Source organism: Agelaius phoeniceus, chromosome W, assembly GCF_051311805.1.
Source record: "Agelaius phoeniceus isolate bAgePho1 chromosome W, bAgePho1.hap1, whole genome shotgun sequence".
Taxonomy (NCBI): Eukaryota; Metazoa; Chordata; class Aves; order Passeriformes; family Icteridae; genus Agelaius; species Agelaius phoeniceus.
The window spans coordinates 9619108-9638413 of record NC_135301.1 but is presented as its reverse complement, the minus strand read 5'-3'; the positions used below and the strand labels follow the sequence as shown (position 1 = coordinate 9638413).

General features: G+C 41.4%; 1 protein-coding gene across 1 annotated transcript in view; it reads left to right on the top strand.

Moving 5' to 3' along the window:
• Positions 1–19306, top strand: part of LOC129133623 (transcription factor RFX3-like) — a 151083-nt gene that overhangs the window by 76131 nt on the left and 55646 nt on the right. The window contains exons 6-10 of the mRNA XM_054653262.1: positions 169–288; positions 13492–13613; positions 17293–17405; positions 18209–18324; positions 18811–18965. Coding sequence (XP_054509237.1) covers positions 169–288; positions 13492–13613; positions 17293–17405; positions 18209–18324; positions 18811–18965 — 626 coding nt within the window. The remainder of the gene's footprint in view (positions 1–168; positions 289–13491; positions 13614–17292; positions 17406–18208; positions 18325–18810; positions 18966–19306) is intronic.

The window sequence follows — 19306 nt, the reverse complement described above, 5'->3', positions numbered from 1 at the left end:
GAAAATATAGTTTAAGTGAACTGATTTTCAGAAGCTGGTGGAGTTATATCAGTTTTATACCAGAGTGAAAGACAAGCCTAAATTTATGTACTGTTTTCCAGTCAAGGCAAATGTTAATGTGTGATGTATATACTAAAGAAACAATGTTATTTTTGTTCTTTCATGAAGGGGGAACTCTAAATACCATTATTATGGGATTCGTGTCAAACCAGATTCTCCCCTTAATCGGTTACAAGAGGACATGCAATATATGGCTATGAGACAGCAACCCATGCAGCAGAAACAGAGGTATAGTGTTATATGAAACTACCTTTTCATATTTCTAGTTCTTGGAACCTTACTTGTCTGCATTTATGTGGCAAAGTTGAATCTCTAATGGAAATTTTTAAACTTCTCTTGGAAAAAATAAAGGTTTGTCAGTTCAGCAGCTGATATCACTGGAGTCTGATATCAGTAGACATTTCTAAAAACTCATAAATTTGAAAAATTGATTTAAAAAGTAAGATATTATTCAATTCTTCAGAACAGACACTTCTTGGTGGTTTTGGGTTATTTGATCAAAAGATGGGGGGAAAAAGTAATAGGAGCTTTGAGTTTCAAATCCTGCTGTTCATTTTCATGTCTTTATTCAGCACATATAAAAAATTATAGAAGAACTTGTGATTAGGTTCAGCTTTGTGTTGATGTCCTCCTCCTGGCAAGAACTGATGCATCAAACTCCTGGACTTGAGCAGAGAAGACTTCGGCCTCTTCTGGGCTCTGCTTGGAATAATCCTATGGGAGACAGTCCTACAGGGCAAAGGGGTCCAGAAGAGCTGGTTTATTTTTCAAGGATCACCTTGAAGTTTAAGAATGGTCCATCCCAACATACAGGATGTCAAGCAAAGGTAGAACGAGGCCTGCATGGATGAACAAGGAGCTCCTGACAAAGCTCGAACATATAAAGAAAGTATACAAGAGGTGGAAGCAATGCCAGGGAACCCAAGAGGAATATAGAGTCTGTCTATAGACTCTGTATAGACTTTCTGACTGTGCAGGGATGATGTTAGGAAAGTCAAAGCCTACCTATGAAGGACAAGAAGATTATTGGGAGTTGTCAGCATGTATTTACAAAGGGGAAATCATGCTTGACCAACCCAATAGTCTTCTAAAATTAGGTGAATGGCTCCGTGGATGAAGAGTGAGCAGTGGATTATGTCTATATTGACTTTAGCAAGGCTTTCAAAACTGTCTTCCTGTCAGGGAGCAGCAAGGGCTGTCTTCTCCTTAAGGAATGGGAAGTTGGGAGTTGAGTACCATGGTATACACAGCAGAGACCTCACCAGCCTAGGCCTAGTCCTGCAGTATCCAAGTGAAGTAAGCAGGGCAGATCTGGAGATGGGAGTCAGATTCAACCGAGAGTCCAGATCATCAGACAAATTTGTGGTGATGACACACGTGCAAGGTCCAGCCAGGAAGTCAGTCCACAAATCAGACTCAGGTCTGGTGAGGACAACCAGGGTCAGACACAGTCCACTGATCATTGGGTAGGTCCCTAGGGGCAAGACAGGTCCAAGATCAAGACAGAAAGCAAATCCATAATTTGGGGTCTAGGTCAATGGGCCATACCAGTCACAGGTGTGGGTGTGGCTGAGATAGAAATCAGTAATCCTGCAGCACAGGTATCTTATCAATGTGTATAAATACCTGATGGGAGGGAGTAAAGACAAAGCCAGACTCTTCTCAGCAGTGCCCAGTAACAGGACAATGAGCAATGGGCACAAACTGAAAAAGAGAAAATGTCATTTAGTTGAAAAGCACCTCTGGCAATTGTCTAGTCCACACACACACACTTGCAGCACAAAGCAGTGTCAGCTAGAACAGGTTGCCCAAGCCCATGTACAGTTGGGTTTTGAACTTTTCTAAAGGTGGAGACTCCACAAACTTACTGGGCAAACTGTATCAGTGCTCAACCAGCCCTAGAGTAAAAAAACCCAAGAATTTCCTTATGTTTAAGCAGAATTTCCTGCAATTCAATTTGTTCCCATTGCTTTTTGTCCTTTCACTGGATACTAATGAAAATAGTGGGAATCTGCTTTATTTATTCCATCCCAACAGTATCTCTATAAAGTAGTTTTGAAGATCTTTGTTCATCCCCTAAATCAATTCAGGGGTGCAAAGATTTCGGTAAAATAAATTTCTAAATCCCAGGCATTCTAAATAGATGAAACGCAGAGAGTAGGGAGCTAGCATGACTGTGTGATATTTACAAGGTAAAAAACTTAGTACTGTCTGTTTCCTGTGCAAAATCAGATATACTAATATACTTTTCAGAAAAGAGGTGTTTATCCAACAGAAAAATAAGAAAATTTCATTGAAAAAATTGGGAATCCATGAACCAACTGCTACCTACACAATGTTCTGTGCAAAAACTGCCAAATTTGAAGGTTTTGATGTAAATTTTTGATGGAAAAATAGAAATTTTAAAAGCAAGATCAGATGTCTTCTTAATATTTTTATCACAATGAACTGTGGTTAACATAATAATAATTTTAAACAAAAGTTTAAATATATATATAAAACACCAGCATTTCTTATTCTAACATGTTTAATATAATTTTGCTGTTCTCTAGCATGCAGAAATCTTTCATTTTACTTTTTATTTCTGTTTATATCCTTATTCTGCAGGGTTTAGGATACTTTTGGTCAGATTTTCTTCTGAAATGTGTATGGGGGGAAAGCTTGACTCATATAGTTACTTGTTTATTTTAATGGATATAAAGATTCTCATGTATGTACTAGACCACAGAGGTTAATGCTTGGGAGGTGGGGAACAGGATAAAAGAGCTACATGTAAGAAAAACAAACAAACAAAAGCATGCATTAAGCTGCATTACATTTTTTAAACACTACATTTCTGAACTAAGACTTCTGCCACAGTTATGAATCATGCTTAGTAAATATTTGAGAATTTTGGTATATAACTGTATATTTGTATAAATTTTATCTTACAGTCTTCATAAATCTATCGTGTTTTTACATTATATAAAGGGCTTAATACTATAGCTTGAGTCATTAGGAGCAATCTTTATTATTTAGTTTTATGAATATTTCTAATTTTATTTAAAAACTAAAAAAGTTTTAACTTACATGCAATAATTCTCTTTTAAAAAGATATTCAGAGCAAAGAGAATCTAAGAATCATGAATGTTTCCTTCTCCTTTCTGATAACTCAAGCTGGGAAATATTTTTCTCCTTTAAAATCATCTGACAACTGTGTTTGCTTTTTCTGTTAACATGTATCAATTTTACCCCCTCTCCATCAATCACATTGAATCAGATAGACACTTTGAGTTCTTGACAAAGTATAGGCTGAATTTATGCTACAGAACACTTTTTCTCATTCTTTCTTAATTTGAAAGGTCATGCAACTTTCCTACTTGTGTGACGCTGCATTCCCAGAATTACAGGATATGATGAGTTGAACAGGACCAACAAGGATCATTGAGTCCAACTCCTGGCCCTGCACAGGACCATCCCCAAGAGTCATACCATGTGCCTGAGAGTATTGTCCAAATACTTAGTGAACTCTGTAAGGCTTGGTGGTATGACCACTTCCTTGGGGAGCCTGTTCTTTCTAAGGCCCAACCACTCTCTGGGTGAGGAACCTTTTTCTCATATCCAACCTAAACCTCCCCTGACACAGCTTCAGGCCCTTCCCTTGGGTCCTGTCACTGGTCACCACAGAGATCAGTGCCTGCCCCTCCTCTTTCCCTCACAAGGAAGTTGGAGACTGCAATGAGGTCCCTCCTTAGTCTCCTCTTATCCTGGCTGAACAGACCAAGAGACCTCAGCTGCTCCTCACACAGCTTCCCCTCAAGGCCCTTCACCATCTTTGCTGCCCTCCTCTGGACACTCTCTAATAGCTTAATATCTTTCTTATATTGTGGTGCTCAAAACTGCACACAGTATTTAAGGTAAGGCCGCACCAGTGCAGAGCAGAGTGGGACAATCACCTCCTTTGACTGTCTGGCACTGTTGTGCCTAATGCACCTCAGGACATGGTAGGCTCTCCTGGCTGCCAGGGCATACAGCTGATTCATGATAAACTTTCCATCAACCAGGACCCCCAGGTCCCTTTCCACGGCACTGCTTTCCAGCATCTCATTCATCAGTCTGTCTGTACATCCAGGGTTGCCCCATCCCAGGTGCAGAATCTGGCACTTCCCCTTGTTGAACTTCATATGGTTGGTGATTGCCCAGTCCTCTAATTTGTCAAGGTCTCTCTGGCTTCGAGGGAGTCGAGACCTCCTCCAGTTTTGTATCATCTACAAACTTGTTTAGTATACCTTCCCCTCCTGCATCCAAGTAATTTATGCAGATGTTGAAGAGCACAGGGAGGAGGATGGAACCCTGCAGAACCCCACTAGATGCAGGTCATCAGTGTGATGTCATCCCATTCACTATAAGCCTTTGTGCCCGACCCATGAGCCAGTTGTTCACCCATTGCATGATGTGTTTATCCAGCTGTGGGCTGGACATTTTGTCCAGAAGGATCTTGTGGGAGACACTATCAAAAGCTGGGCTGAACTCCAAAAAGATTACATCAAGTGGCTTCCCTTGATCACCTATCTGGATTACCTCATCATAAAAGGAAATCAGGTTTTACAAGGAGGACTTTCCTCTCATAAAGCTGTGCTGGCTGACTGATGACTGCATCGTCTTTCAGGTGTTTTTCAATACCTTCCAGAATAATCTTCTCCATAACTTTACTAGGCACCTAAGTGAGACTAACAGGCATGTAGTTTCCTGTCTTGGTTTGAAAAGACAGATGTCTGCTTAAGGAAGGTAGGAGCCTCCCCTGAAATGGAAAATGTAAACCCCCTCCCTCTGAATTGTTATAATTTTGAATTTAAAAGGCTCTCAGGCAAAGATATGGGAATAGGAATAACAGTTCTTTACTAGGAAAACTAGAAAATACAAATGCAATAGTACAAACAAAAAAAACTCCAAAACACTGACAGTCAGAATATGACCTGACACCCTGTGGGTCAGGGTGTTGGTAGCAGTCCAATTAAATGGTGTATGCAGTCCTCCTGGAGTGACAGGTGTGGTTCTGTTGAAGCAGTGATCCTGTAGAAGGGTGTAAGTTTCCTCTGAAGGTCCAATGGTGGTGTAGATGGACCTGGTCTTCCTCTGGGAATCCAGTGCAGAAGACAGCTACTCCTCTGGGAATCCAGTGGGAAAAGACTGCTCTGGTGTTCCAAAATCTCAGATTATATCCAGGTAGGAATGCTTGGCTCCTCCCCCTGGGCGGAGCATCTCACAATGGGATGATGTCATTTTATCAGTCATGCAGTGAGACTCAATGGCCCATTAACAGAAGGTATCTCCCCAGAGGGAGGACTGGTTTGTGGAAGAGATAAAGAAAACTGCCCAATTAACAGAAGGTAACTGCCCCACCTCTAACAGATGGCAAATAGAATACACACTTATCTTACAACCCAGGACATTTCCACGGACCTCCTTCTCACCCTTCTTGAAAATCAGGACAACATTCACCAGCTTCCAGTCAGCTAGGACTTCTTCGGATTCCCAAACTGCTCAAAAATCCTTGAGAGGTTTTTCAATGACATCAGCCAGCTCTTTGAGGAGCTCAACTCCAGTTGAGGTTTGACCATACAGATTTTCTCCTAACAGTGGCGAGCAGCATTTCTGTATTCTTCACATGACCCCTGACCTTGCTTCCACTGGCCATACCCTTCTTTTTGGCCTTATTTCCAAGAGAAGATCCCTGTTCAGCCAAGCCAGTCTTCTGCCTTGCCTGCTTGACTTCCAACACTTGGGAATCACCTGCTCCTGTGCTTTTAACTGGTGGTGTTTAAAAAGTGACCAGCACTGATGGACCACAGCACCTGCAAAAACATTTTCCCAGGGGACCTTATTCACTAATTCTCTGAGCAACCTGAAGTCTGCTCTCCTCATGTCCAGAGTTGAGGTTTGATGGACCTTTTCTCCTGTCAACAGAGATTTTAAAATCGATCTCTTTGTGATCGCTGTGGCCAAGACAGCTGCCAATCTCCACTTTGCTCATGAGTTCCACTCTGTTGACAAGCAGTATGTCAAGGAGGGCATCTTTCTGAGTCAGCTCCCTAAGGACCTGTTCCATAAAGTTGTCATCCAGGTTTCTTAGGAATCTTCTGGTCCTGTTAGTACCAGCTGTGTGATGGTCCCAGTTAATTTCTAGCAAGTTGAAGTATCCCATAAAGACAAGGACAGTTAACTTGGAAGCATCATTGTCCTGGCTAGGAGGTCTATGGTAGACTCCCATGATAACATCTGCATTATTTGTTTGTCCTTTGATTCTTAATTTTTTGGTAGTGGGTAAGGTGCTGCCCTGTGCTGGACACAGCTGGTTCCAGCTGCCTTGCTAATGGACCCAATGCAGGCCAAAGCTGAGCCAATCAACAAAGTTGATGGTGTCTCTGTGAAAACATACTTAAGACAGGGCAAAACCCACCACACATGCATAGGAGTAGGGCGAAAAAAAAAGAGTGAAAGCCAGCTGTATGAACAGAGGTCAAAGAAGAAGGTGGGGGAGGAGGTGCTGCATGGTGCCAGAATCAGTATTCACATAGCAACTTAACAGACCATGCTGGAGCAGTTGGATATTTTGTGAAGGAACTGCAGCTCATGGAGAATCCATGACAGAGAAGTGTGAGAAGGAAGGAGCGGCAGAGAGATTTTCTTATGTACTGACCATAACACCCTTACACCCTTGAGCCCATTGCCTCACTGAAGCGGCTGCATGTAACCTGTGTCAATCGCAACGGGGGGGAAAAGATGAGTCTGGAATGAAGCCATGAGCCTGGGAAAGGAGGAAGTGCATTTTAATATTTGTCTTTTTGCTTTCTGCTACCTGAATTAATAATTACGTTTTTATTTTAATTGGTGATAAGTTTACTTAATTTTACCTAAATTGATTCTGTTTCGCTGCAACAATCATTTGTAAGCATCTCCTGTCATTATCTTGGCTTACAATCTTTCTTGCTCCTGTTCTTCCTATTTTCTCCATCTGACCCACTGGGGCAGGGAGGGTGTGAGTGGCTGAGTGGGAATTTCACTGTTATCCAAGGCTAAACCACCACAAATGTGAATATATCCAAAGACCTGCTAGAGGTATGCTTGTGTGCAGTGTTTGACATGGCCCTTAATTCAGGGTCTGAGATTTTAGAAATGAATTTCAGTTGAGTGGCAACAACCACTGAGCTAATGCAAAGGTTGCTGAGTCACAGCTGTGGTCAACATAAGCTATGGGAGTACTACTTCTGTATTCCAATAAACAATTTAAAAATAGTACATGTAAACTACAGATGACTGTTGATAACAGTCCCATCTCCTATTTGAGACAGTAGCTTGGACTCAACAGACACAGATCAAGCAATTTAAAGCACCTTTGTACTGGAATTGAAGAAATGCACAGGTAAGGACTTGCCTCACCTATATAGGTATTAGCCCTGCCTTTCAACTGTAGCTGCTATATGGCTCAGACTTCCAAATGGAAGTCTGGTTTGTGTTTGACATTCTGGTGCTAGATCGTTTATGGGAAGTGTCTTGGTTTGAAAGACAGGTGTCTGCTAAGGAAAGCAGGAGCCTCCCTTGGAATGGAAAATATGATCCCCTCCCCTCCAAATTATAATTTTGAAATAAAGGAGCTTTCAGGCAAACATATGAGAAAAGGAATAACAGTTCTTTACTAGTATGTGTATGTATAACGAGGCAAACAACAACAATGGTAACAACAAACAAAGAACAGAAAACCCAATAAAGTCTTCCCGCTCTTTAAGCACTTTCCCTTTTGGTGTAGTTATGGCTGCAGTCGGCAGGGGCGCTAGTGGCTCCTCAGCTGGGCAGGGCAGGTGGCGATGATTCCCCTGTGGCTGCAGGGAGCGCTGTGGCACGGGTTTTGGCCTTCTCCCTCTCACGTGGATGGGGGGTGGGGTGGGGACAGCTGCCACCCTTGGGCACAAAACAAAACAGATCAAAAACCACCAAAATGGGATGGGATAATAAACCATCCCCAAGACAGGAATGAAATGCCAGGATATTTAAATAATTGAATCACAGAATCACAGAATGGTTGAGGTTGGAAGGGACCTCTGGAGGTCATCTTGTCCGACCCCCCTGCTCAGGAAGGACCACCTAGACCAGTTGATCAGGACTATGTCCAGATGGCTTTTAAATATCTCCAAAGAGGGAGACTCTACCATGTCCCTGGGAAACTTGCTCCAGTGCTCAATCACTGGATATTTCCTGATGTTCAGAGGGTATCTCCTATGTTTCATCTTGTGCCCATGGCCTCTTTTGTTTTCACTGTGCACCACTGAAAAAAGCTTGGCTCTATCTTCTTTGTATCTTCCCTTCTAGGATTCATATACATGAGTAAGATCCCTCCAAGTCTTCTCTTCTCCAGACTAGAGTCCCAGCTCTCTCAGTCTTTCCTCATTAGAGAGATGCTCCAGGTTCCTTAATCATCTTGATGGCCCTTTGTTTGGGTCTCTCCAGTATGTCCATGTCTCTCTTGTACCGGGGAGCTCAGAACTGGACACAGTACACCAGGTGTGGCCTCATCAGTGTTGAGTAAAGGGGAAGGATCATGCCTCTCCACCTGTTGGCAATGCTTTAACAAATGCAGACAAGGGTACCATTGGCCTTCTTTGCAGCAAGGGCGCAATGCTTGTTCATGTTCAACTTGATGTTCATGAGGACTCTCAGGTGCTTTCCTGGAAGCAGCACAACCCTTTGTAATATCAGACACTCTTCCCTGTTTTGGTGCTGTCTGCAAAGTTGCTGAGGGTACACTCTGCCTGATCATACACATCATTAATGAAAATGTTGAACTGGACTGGACCCAGTATTGACCCTTAAAGTACACTGCTAGTCACTACACTTTTTGCCACTGATCATCATCCTCTGGGCCCAGCCATTGTGGTAGGTTGACCTTGGCTGACTGCTAACTGCTCACCAAGTTGCTCAGTACAAGAAAGAAAAATACCACAAAATGCTCATGGGTCAAGATAAAGACAGGGAGATCATTCAGCAATTGCTGTCACAGGCAGAACAGGCTAAACTTGGAGAAATTAATTCAATTTATTGTCAATCAAATTTGGATAATGAGAAATAAAAATACATTTAGAAAAACATTCCTCTCAATTCTTGCTTCTTTGCAGGCTCAACTTCACTCCCAACTCTTGTAACTCCTCCCCCCCAGCAGCACAGAGTGATGGGGAATGGGGGTTGTAGTCAGTTCATAATGCATTATCTCTGCCTCTCCTTTCTCCTCACCTGCTTCAGTGTGGGATCCTTTGCACAAGAGACAGTCCTTCATGAACTTCACCAGTGTAGGTCCTTCCCATAGACTGCAGTTCCTCATGAACTCCAGCATGGGTCCTTTCCATGGAGTGCAATCCTTCAGGAACAGACTGCTCTAGCATGGGTCTCCCATAAGGTCACAGGTCCTGCCAAAAAAATCCTGCTCTATGTGGGCTCTTCATGGGCTGCAGCTTCTTTCAGGGCACATCTACCTGTTCTGGTGGGGGTTCCTCATAGGCTGCAGGTGGATCTCTGCATCTCCATGGATCTCCATGGGCTGCAAGGGAACAGCTGCTTCATCATGGTCTTCACTATGGGCTGCAGAGGAATCTCTGTTCTGGCACCTGGAGCACCTCCTCCCCCTCCTTCTTTTCTGATCCTTGGTGTCTGCAGAATTTTTTCTCACATATTCTCACTCCTCTCTCCCAGCTACTGTTGTGCAGCATTTTTTACTCTTTTTAAAATATGTTATCACAGAGGCACTACTAATGTCTGATTGGCTCAGGCTTTGGCCAGTGGTGGGTCCATCTTGGAGCTGGCTGAAACTGGCTCTTTCTGACATGGGGGCAGCTTCTGCTGTCTCCTCTCAGAAGCTACCCCTGAAGACCCCCACTAGCAAAACTTTGCCACATAAACCCAATATAGCCATTCAGCCAATTCTCAATCTATCTCAGTGTCTGCTCATCCAGCCCATATTTCAATTTTTCACCTCATCTACCAGGCCAGTCATTTCATTGTAGAAGTTTATCAATTTGGTCAAGTGTGAACTCCTTTTGGTGAATCCATGCTGACTACTCCCAATTGCCATCTTCTCCTTCATGTGTTTTTAAATGGTTTCTAGGTTTAGCTGCTTCATCAATTTCTCAGGAACAAGGTGAGGCTAACCGGTCTATAAAAGCTGTTAAAACTGTTTGACTCCTATAATGTCACCTGTAATAATGCCAGAATTAAGGCTTTTCCCCAAGATAAAGCACATTGGAGCAAGTGGTAGCATAATCCTGGCTCCTAGTACCTAGATTTTTTTTTTCTGTGTGAAAGTTCTTTTTAAACCCTAGAAACTCAAAAGACTGTTACTTTTATACATTCAAGACACTTTGGATTCTACTCAAAGAGCTGAAAAAATTGTGAAATAATAAATTTTCTAGAAACTAGTGGAACTATGTGAACATACTGATTTTGATTTAAAAATAGAAATTGATCTTCTGCCAGACATTTTTAGAGTATAATGAGTATAATTCTTTAAAAATTAGGTTTTTTGATTGCAAAGAGATCTATCAAGTGATGACAAGTTTATCCATAAGAGTTCAATGTCACTGTTGATCAGGTAGGGAAAAGGTAGGGAAAAGTACTGGAGCTAACTACAAATACAATAATAGGCTACAGAGCTACAAATATATGTGTAAAGAATATAGAGAATATATAAAAGAAAAAAAGGCAAAAATCAATTCAGCATCACTGTGATACTAGAGATTAAACTTTAATCTTCCTAAAGTTGATTACAGTTGTAAAATTTATTTCTGCAGGCCTGGGATTTTATCCTGGGCCTTTACAATAACTAAACTTCATATAAAATTCATAGAGATTTAGATGATGACAAAAGTTTTTGTTTTCAAGTATTCTCATTCCTAAAGTTATCATACTCTATGTTAAGGCCAAGAGGTGTCTTTTGGAAAAGTATACTTCTTGTTGTTGTGGTTCGACGCTGTCCAAATGCCAGGCACTCATGGAAGTTGTTTGCTTACTCTCTCCTGCTACAGTTGGGTAGAGGAGAGGGGAAAAAATTAACTAACAGTTCACGAGTTAAGGACTGGGAGAAAAAAAGACTTTAACAGCAAAACAGGTTCAAATTTAAAGGTATAAAGTAAATTTATTATTAACAGAGTCAGAGGAGGAAAATGGGAAGTAAAATAAGCCTTTAAAACACCTTTTTTCCCCGCAGCCCCTCCATCTTTCCCACCGACAGCACAGGAAGACAGGGCATGAGGGGTTTTGGTCAGATCATCTTTCAAGATCTTTTTCCATTCACTCAGGGAGAGGAGTCTTTTTTCTGCTATGCCATGGGGTCCCTCCCACGGGCAAAACCGTCATCCCCAAACTGTTGTGGCATGGGTCATTTGTCCACGGGGTGTGGTCTTTTAAGGCTAGGCTGCTCAAGTTTGAAAGCAAGGGCTCTCTCTCTCTCTATCTCTGGAAACAGGGGCCCTCTCTCTCTATTCAGGTCTCCCACTAGACCACAGCTTTCTCTAACATCCACCCATTCTGGCATGAGCACTTTTCCCACAGGCTGCGAGTGGACCTCTGCATCCCCTGTGGACTTCATGCATTAAAAGGGGACAATTTGTTTTACCATAGTCCTCACCACGGCTTGCAGAGGAATCTTGGCTCCAGCGCTTGAAGCACCTCCTCCCCCTCTTTCTTTTCCACTGACCTTGGTGCTGCCATGTTGTTTTCCCTCACATATCCTGAATTCCTCCTCTTCTCTGACTAGAAGAAAATCTTCTGCTTGTAGCTACCATTGTCAACAAGTTCCACCAATTCAAAGATTCTTGCAAGATCCCACAGTGCTGAGAAGTTGATCTCATGTAGGTTCCGCGTCAGGGAATCGCTCGTCATGCTTCTGCTGCTGGCCAGGCGGCCCTGCTGCCATTGTGCAGGCAGTGGCAGCTGCTGCAGCACTGACACTATTTAACACCTTTCTTCATGTGGGGCACCAGGAAGGGGAAGCTATCGTCATCACTCCTGCCCTTTTTGCCCACAGCGCAGTTGGCTAGGGGCAGCCAGGCAGGCAAGGCTGGCCACGAGCCACACTGGGGATGGCAGCGGCCGCAGCAAAAAACCAGGCCATGCCAAATCAACACACTTGTATATCACATGTTCTATGTTATTGTATAGTTAAATATATGTCTAGAATGACCAGAACCTTGGATGCTTGCTTCTTAAGGGAACTTTCTCATAAACTAAAATCTAAATAGCCACATAGGACATTTCTATTATCTAATGAATAAGATCAAAATGGGAACATGCTCACATCTGACTCAACTACTTTTAAGAGGAGCATTTTCAGAGTGGAATTTGTTGATGTTTCTAAAGTTAAAACAAAGCTTTACAATCTGCAATTTCAGACTTGAGCAACAGTTCACATGCATTGCTTTCTGCATTGAGGTTTGTCTAGTTTTCTTCTGGCTACAAAGCTACTTCAGAAGGACAAAGGTTCCAAGTTCTTATCATAAGAGCTATGGCAGAATTAATTTTCAATTGTGTTGAAGATGGCAGGCAGAATCTTCAGCCTGTCTGTGTGATGGTTTTAACATCTGACCACCCTAAACAGAACTCCTATTTGTATATTTGTCCTTTTTATCCTTTATAAAAGTTTTTGCGACTTAAATGATGAAGAGAATAGAATGGAATGGAATGGAATGGAATGGAATAGAATAGAATAGAATAGAATAGAATAGAATAGAATAGAATAGAATATTTCAGTTGCAAGGGACTTCCAACAATCATCTAGTCCAACTGCCTGACTACTTCAGGGCTGAACAAAAGTTAAAGCATATTATTAAAGGCATTGTTCAAATGCCTCTTGAACAGTGACAGGCTTGAGGCATTGACCGCCTCTGTAGGAAACCTGTTCCAGTGTTTGACTACCCTCTCAGTAAAGAAATGCTTCCTAATATCAAGTCTGAACCTCCCTTGCTTCAGCTACTTAGTTTAAGTAGCCTTCTCAGACCTTCTGAGCTTATGAGAGGTTTGTTACATGTTAAAATTATTTAAATTACTTTGTCTTCATACAAATGAATCACCCTTCTTTAGGTGATTAAACCTTTATTTTTGAGCTACTTGATTCCTGGGAAGACAAGTCCTTTGGAAAAGGAAATATTGTGTTTCTGTTTAGTGTAAATGCGCTTTAGATGTTAGTGGTATAGTTTTTAACCAAATTCCACAAGAAATTGGTAGTTGTGCTGTGATATGTGCTTTATGAATTTTATGTGTTGCCAATGTTCTACATTTCCTTGCTACAATTATTCTGATGTTACTTTTTTCTTTTGTGTGAACTAGCAAAACTGTATATTAAGACTCAGAAATCAGGCACTTACAAAAAAGTGATCCTAAAGAATGATTTTGTATTTGATCATTTTGTAGGTACAAGCCTCTGCAGAAAGTGGATGGAGTTCCAGATAGTTTCACAGGAAGTGGTCAACAGACAGGCACATCTGCTGAACAAACTATAATTGCCCAAAGTCAACATCATCAACAGTTTTTAGGTATGAAAAGATGTTATACTGTCGTCTCACTGATAATAGAACAAAAAGATACTCATAGGAGCTATATGTTCTGTATTGCAAGACTTCTGCAGTATTTAATATTCATTATGCAGATATAAAAAAAAAATGTACAAAATCTATTTGCACAGTAGATTTAAAATATATTGCAATGCAAGTGTGGTGAAGACTCTGAGGCAAACTGCTCTGGCAGATGTGCTCTGGAGTCAAGGATCATGCCGAGGGACTGTGGAGAGAGTTCCTGAAGTGGCAAGACCTCAAAATTAGCACTGAGAGGTGCCTCAGCACCCCACCTTCCCCTCCCAGCAGGAAGCGCTGAAGCTCTGACCCAGAGGCAGCTCTGACTCAGTGTGGGTGAGGTCAGGAGTGATGAGGTCCACTCCCCACCCTGTAACACCCCAGACAATGTATGGGGCTAAACTGAGGTTCCTTTGCTTTGGGTACATGCAAGGGAGAAATACCAACCAGATATTCTCAAGAGGTAAAAATCCTACAAAGGTTTACTGGCAAAAAATAGAAAATCAAGGAACTTTGGCAAAAGATTTAGTACAACATAAAACACTTATCACGGCATCATCTTAGCCCATTCAACTTCGCAACCTTTAAACCCATTTGATGTTACGTTCCATGAGAAGAAAGTTAGAAGAAGAAGAAAGGGAGAAAGACGGGAAAGATATAGCAAAAGAGTCATAGCTACCAACTCCTGGGTTCCAACAATGCAACAGATAGAAAACTCCAAGATGAAGGTAGGGTTAAAGAATGACATGCTTGCCTTGTGCTCAGCCTTTTTAAACCCTTGGCCCTTCATGGGCCTTCCTCCCAGGTGGGACTTCCAGTTGCTAAGCCACTCAGGGGCTGGGTTAGGCAACACTGGGGGGATGCCTCCAGTGTTCTATTATTGACAGAGACTGCAGGGCTGGGGGGTATTGGGGGCAGGGCACCACCTCACCAGAGCAAGGCTGGACTGCCCCCTACTACACACATTCCAAGCATCCCAAACTGTCTCCAGACATTGATCTTTCCAGTCTCTGACACACCCCTACAAAAGCAGCTCCTAGGGCACAAAGTAGGTAAACAGGGCAGGGTGTGGCAGTTCAGGAAGGTAGAATGCAGTCACCCACCAGCTCAAGAGGAGAACTCGCTGGTCATTACCTTCTCAGAAGGAGCTCAGCTATAGTATCCACTTGGAGGGGAGCTATGTCCTCTGGACTTGCCAGAAAGGATGTGGTGACACAGACAGTGATGCCATGAAAACACGCAGCCATCTAGGTCTTGGGCTACAGGGAATGCCAGAGCCTGGCACTGGTACTGGATGGCAGTAGAGACAACAGCTGTGTGAGGTGTGGTGAAGTGGATTATCTGCTCAGCCCAGGGGCAGATCTAAGAGAGGAGGTAGAAAAGAAGTATCAGGGACTCTGAATGGTTGAGCCAATCTCTACCATTCCTAAGGCAAATGCACCAGCTGGCCACACCACAAGAAGAAAATGATCCCTTACACTCTCACTACCAGGCAGAAGGAGGGGACCTAAGAGATGAGAGGGAATGGAAACAGGTGTCTACTCAAGGCAGCAGGCAAATCCCCTCCTGGCCTACCTCACCTTCCCAGCTGCAATACAATAAGTATGAGGCTCTAGAACTTGAAGACCAGGCACAGAATCATCAACGTTGGAAGAGACTTCCAAGATCATCTAGTCCAACCATTAACCCAGCACTCCCATAATCACCCTTAAACCATATCCCCAAGTGCCATATCCAGATGCCTCTTGAACACAAATACAACATGGGCACCCTACAATATGGACAAAGGTCTGTCCAGGTTGGAGGAGTTGCCTAGAGTGAGTAAGTTTACCCCCTGCATCACAACTGCCTCAGTCAAGAAAAAAAGAGCAATTGTCATTGGTGACTCCTTTTTGAGAGGAACAAAGGCCTGATATGCTGACTGGACCCAACCCATAGGGAAGTCTGGTGCCTCCCTGAGGCCTGGGTAAGAGACATTGCCAAGAAACTCTGTAGCCTGGAACAGCCCTCTGATTATTATCCATTACTGGTTTTTCAGGTGGTCAACAATGAAGTCCAAAAAAAAGTCTGAGGACAATAGAGAGGAGCCCCAGGGCTTTGGGATGACTGGTTGAAGGATCTGGAGCAAACAGTTTTCTCCTCTGTTCTGTCAGTTGCAGGGAATGATGGAGGTTGAAACAGGAAAATCATGCAGATGAATACCTGGTGCTGAGCCTGGTGTCACCAGCAGAATTCAGGTTTTTTTGATCATGGGTTGTTTTACATGACACTGAGCCTGCTGGCAACAGCTGGGGTACACCTGTCTCAAAGGGGTAAAAAGGATCCTTATTAGCTAGCAGGGCTCATTGAGAGAGCTTTAAACTAGATTTCAAGGGAATAAAATCAGGAACACTGGAGATAAGCCTGGGGGTGGCACACCAATGACAGATGGTGTGCTAATGAGGTCCTTCAGTCTGTAGTCTTGATAGAGGTAGGAGATGGAGATCCATGCAGTAGCAAGGATGCACGGGTTATTGATGTGCTAGAAACCACAGAAGCAGCTGAGAATGGTCAGGCAGAAATTAGAGCTTCTCCCCCTGAAAAGATAGTGGATCAATAGCACAACTTAAGTGTATTACATCAATGCATTCAGCATGGGCAACAAACAGGAGGAACTGGAAGCCATGGTGCAGCAAGAAAACTATGACATAGTTGCCATCACAGAGACACGATGGAACTGTCGTAGCATGGCATCCCCAGCCAGGTAATTGGCATGAGGTTCAACAAGGTGAAGTGTTGGGTCCTGTATTTGGGTCACAACAACCCCATGCAATGCTACAGGATGGGGGAAGAGTGGCTGGAAAGCGTCAGAAAAGGATCTGGGGGTGCTGGTCAACAGCCGGCTGGACTTTAGATGGCAGTGTGTCCGGGTGGCCAAGAAAGCCAATGGCATCCTGGCTTTTACATTTGCTAATGTAAAAATGCTTATTAAATGTGTTATTGCAGTAATTGTACACTTTGTTTTGAATTCATATATTGGGGATTTTGAAGCATCTCATCTTTTGGCACAACCTTGCTGTTACCAAAATCATTGGGAACCCTTGGCTATAGTTAGCAGGTTTTTTTAATTTCCTTTCCACTGTCCCCCTAGTTGACAGTGCATTTCCCCCCCGTACCAGTATATCTGTTGGAAACACTTATGAGAAATAGTAAAAGCACATGTTGGCTACAGTAGAAAGGCTTTTAAATTTCAAGTAAGTATATGCTGCTGAGTCTACTAAACCCTAACATGCATGTCAATGCAAAAGCTCTTTGGTTGATCAAAATAAAACTAGTACATTATATTGATCTCTTATATACTGACATTAATATTCTGAAAATTAGTCTTATATTTTTTCACATACAGATACAATATGTATGTGTAATCATTTTTATCTGCTACCTCTTAAGAATAATTTAACATCTTTTGTTTTAAAAATAGCTAGCTGGTTTGCTCACAATTTTATTGCAACTTTAAAACATGTTAAGTATGAAAGACATTCCTCTTTGGGCATTATGACCTTCTAGACTTTATTTCTTTACATCATCCTTACATGTTTTCTGATCAAACTGTAATTGGCATAATTTGCAATATCTTTCTTCTGTTATGTTGTCATGGAAACAGATGCATCTCGAGTACTTCCAGAGTTTGGAGAAGTTGAAATATCTTCTCTGCCAGATGGTACTACCCTTGAGGACATAAAATCACTGCAAAGTCTTTATCGAGAACACTGTGAGGTAAGAAAAGTGTCTTTTCACAGAAATCATTTTTTGAAAATTCATGTCTTCTAGTGAGAATCAGTACAACAAGGTGACTGACACAAAACAGATTACAGCCAGCCTACTTGTATCTTATGTGATTCTCAAATATTTTGCTTATTCAGAAAGGACATTTACAAAAAGACCCCTGAAATTTCTCTCTTAACAGGAAAAAAACCCCCATGTAATAGAATACCCATACTGGAATGTAATCATGTGTAGATTTTGAGAATTTTAGATAAAACAAACTTCAGATAATATATATTCAGAATTGAGCTTTTTTAATATGAGATGGAATCAAATTATTATTTGTAATGTTTATGTTAAAAACAAACTAATTTTTTTCTTCAAGTTTTAAAGAAGCAGGTTGCTTAAGAACTTAAGGCCGCATTTTATATTGAATAGCGTGTTTTGAAATTATTGTTGAAGGTGTTTTAAAGCATGTAATGAACTAACAAAATTAATGAAATAGGTTTCCTTTGTGTTTTCACTAGTGTTAAAAGTTCAGTTTAAGTGAATTCACCTGATATATATATGCTTAGGCTCTTTTCTGGAGGGCTGATCTTAGTCACTTGGCCTGATCTTAGTTTCTGGTTACACCAGTCCAGACAGCTGGAAAAATTTTTGCTACAAAGTTATTAAAAAGGATATTCTATGTTTATTTATAAGCATACATTTTAATTTTTTTTTCTGCAAAATGACCAGGGGCAGCTATACCCCTTGAAAGAATTGTGGGGAGAATCACTTAGAAGACTATCTGCACTGATTTTATATTTCTTTAGGCAATAGTGGATGTTATTGTGAATCTTCAGTTTAGCCTGATAGAAAAATTGTGGCAAACTTTCTGGCGCTATTCTCCCTCTGCTCCAGCTGACGATGCGGCTATTATTGAACTGAGGTCAGTAAATGTATCTTTGCTTACTGTTCAACATCATGATATAACAGCAGGAGTCAAATCAACAGAAGACTTAGTTTTACCTATAGGCTAAGAACCTTTTCTGATAACAATAGTTTTTCAGGTTAAATTTGTGTTGTCTGCTATTTGATATATAGGGTGTTGGTATATGTCAAACTGCAGCCTTGAAATGATTGTATACATCTATTTTTTTTCATTTGGATTACTAGATTCAAAGTATCTTTTCACAATATGTTGTCTGATCTGTTTAAATTGCAAGGACCATTTTTATCATATCTCTGCATTATTTATGGTCTGGAGCAGAACTTTGGAGGCCATTTTCCCCCCCAGTTTCATATGATGAAGTTAGAGTTTCAATTGGATGTAACAGAAACATCTATAAAGTTTTCATTAAATAATCTATTTCAAAATGGATTGCACTTATCTGTATGTAAATGCATTTCCATTTGTTACATTTATTCACAACAGCAATCTGAGTGAAATAGAAAGTCGACTTCCAAAAGGAAAACTTATTACTCTGTGCAAAAATGAGTCTATTCTGAAATGGATGGGTAACTGTGACCATGTGATGTACCAGGCTTTGGTGGAGATTCTCATTCCTGATGTCCTTAGACCTATTCCTAGTAAGTTAAACACAGATAACATTTCATAAGACTGTCTTTTGTTTTGTTTTATGTGGTGAGATTTTTGTGCCTCGTGAAACTTTTGGGAATGATTTCAAAGGATCTAAACATTGTGTGTGTATGTGTGTGATCTTTCCTTAACTTTGTTGACTAGAAAGGCATACTGGAGTTGATGTAAGCATTGTATTTAAAGAAAAGCGGAGTGGATGTTTCATTGTATTTAGGAAAGCCTATAGAATTTTTAAGAATATATTTTATTATGAATTATGCCTTTTTTACTGCTAATTCTAAGTTTTTATCAAAGATAAAAATTGCTTTTTTAATATACTAGTTCTAGTCTA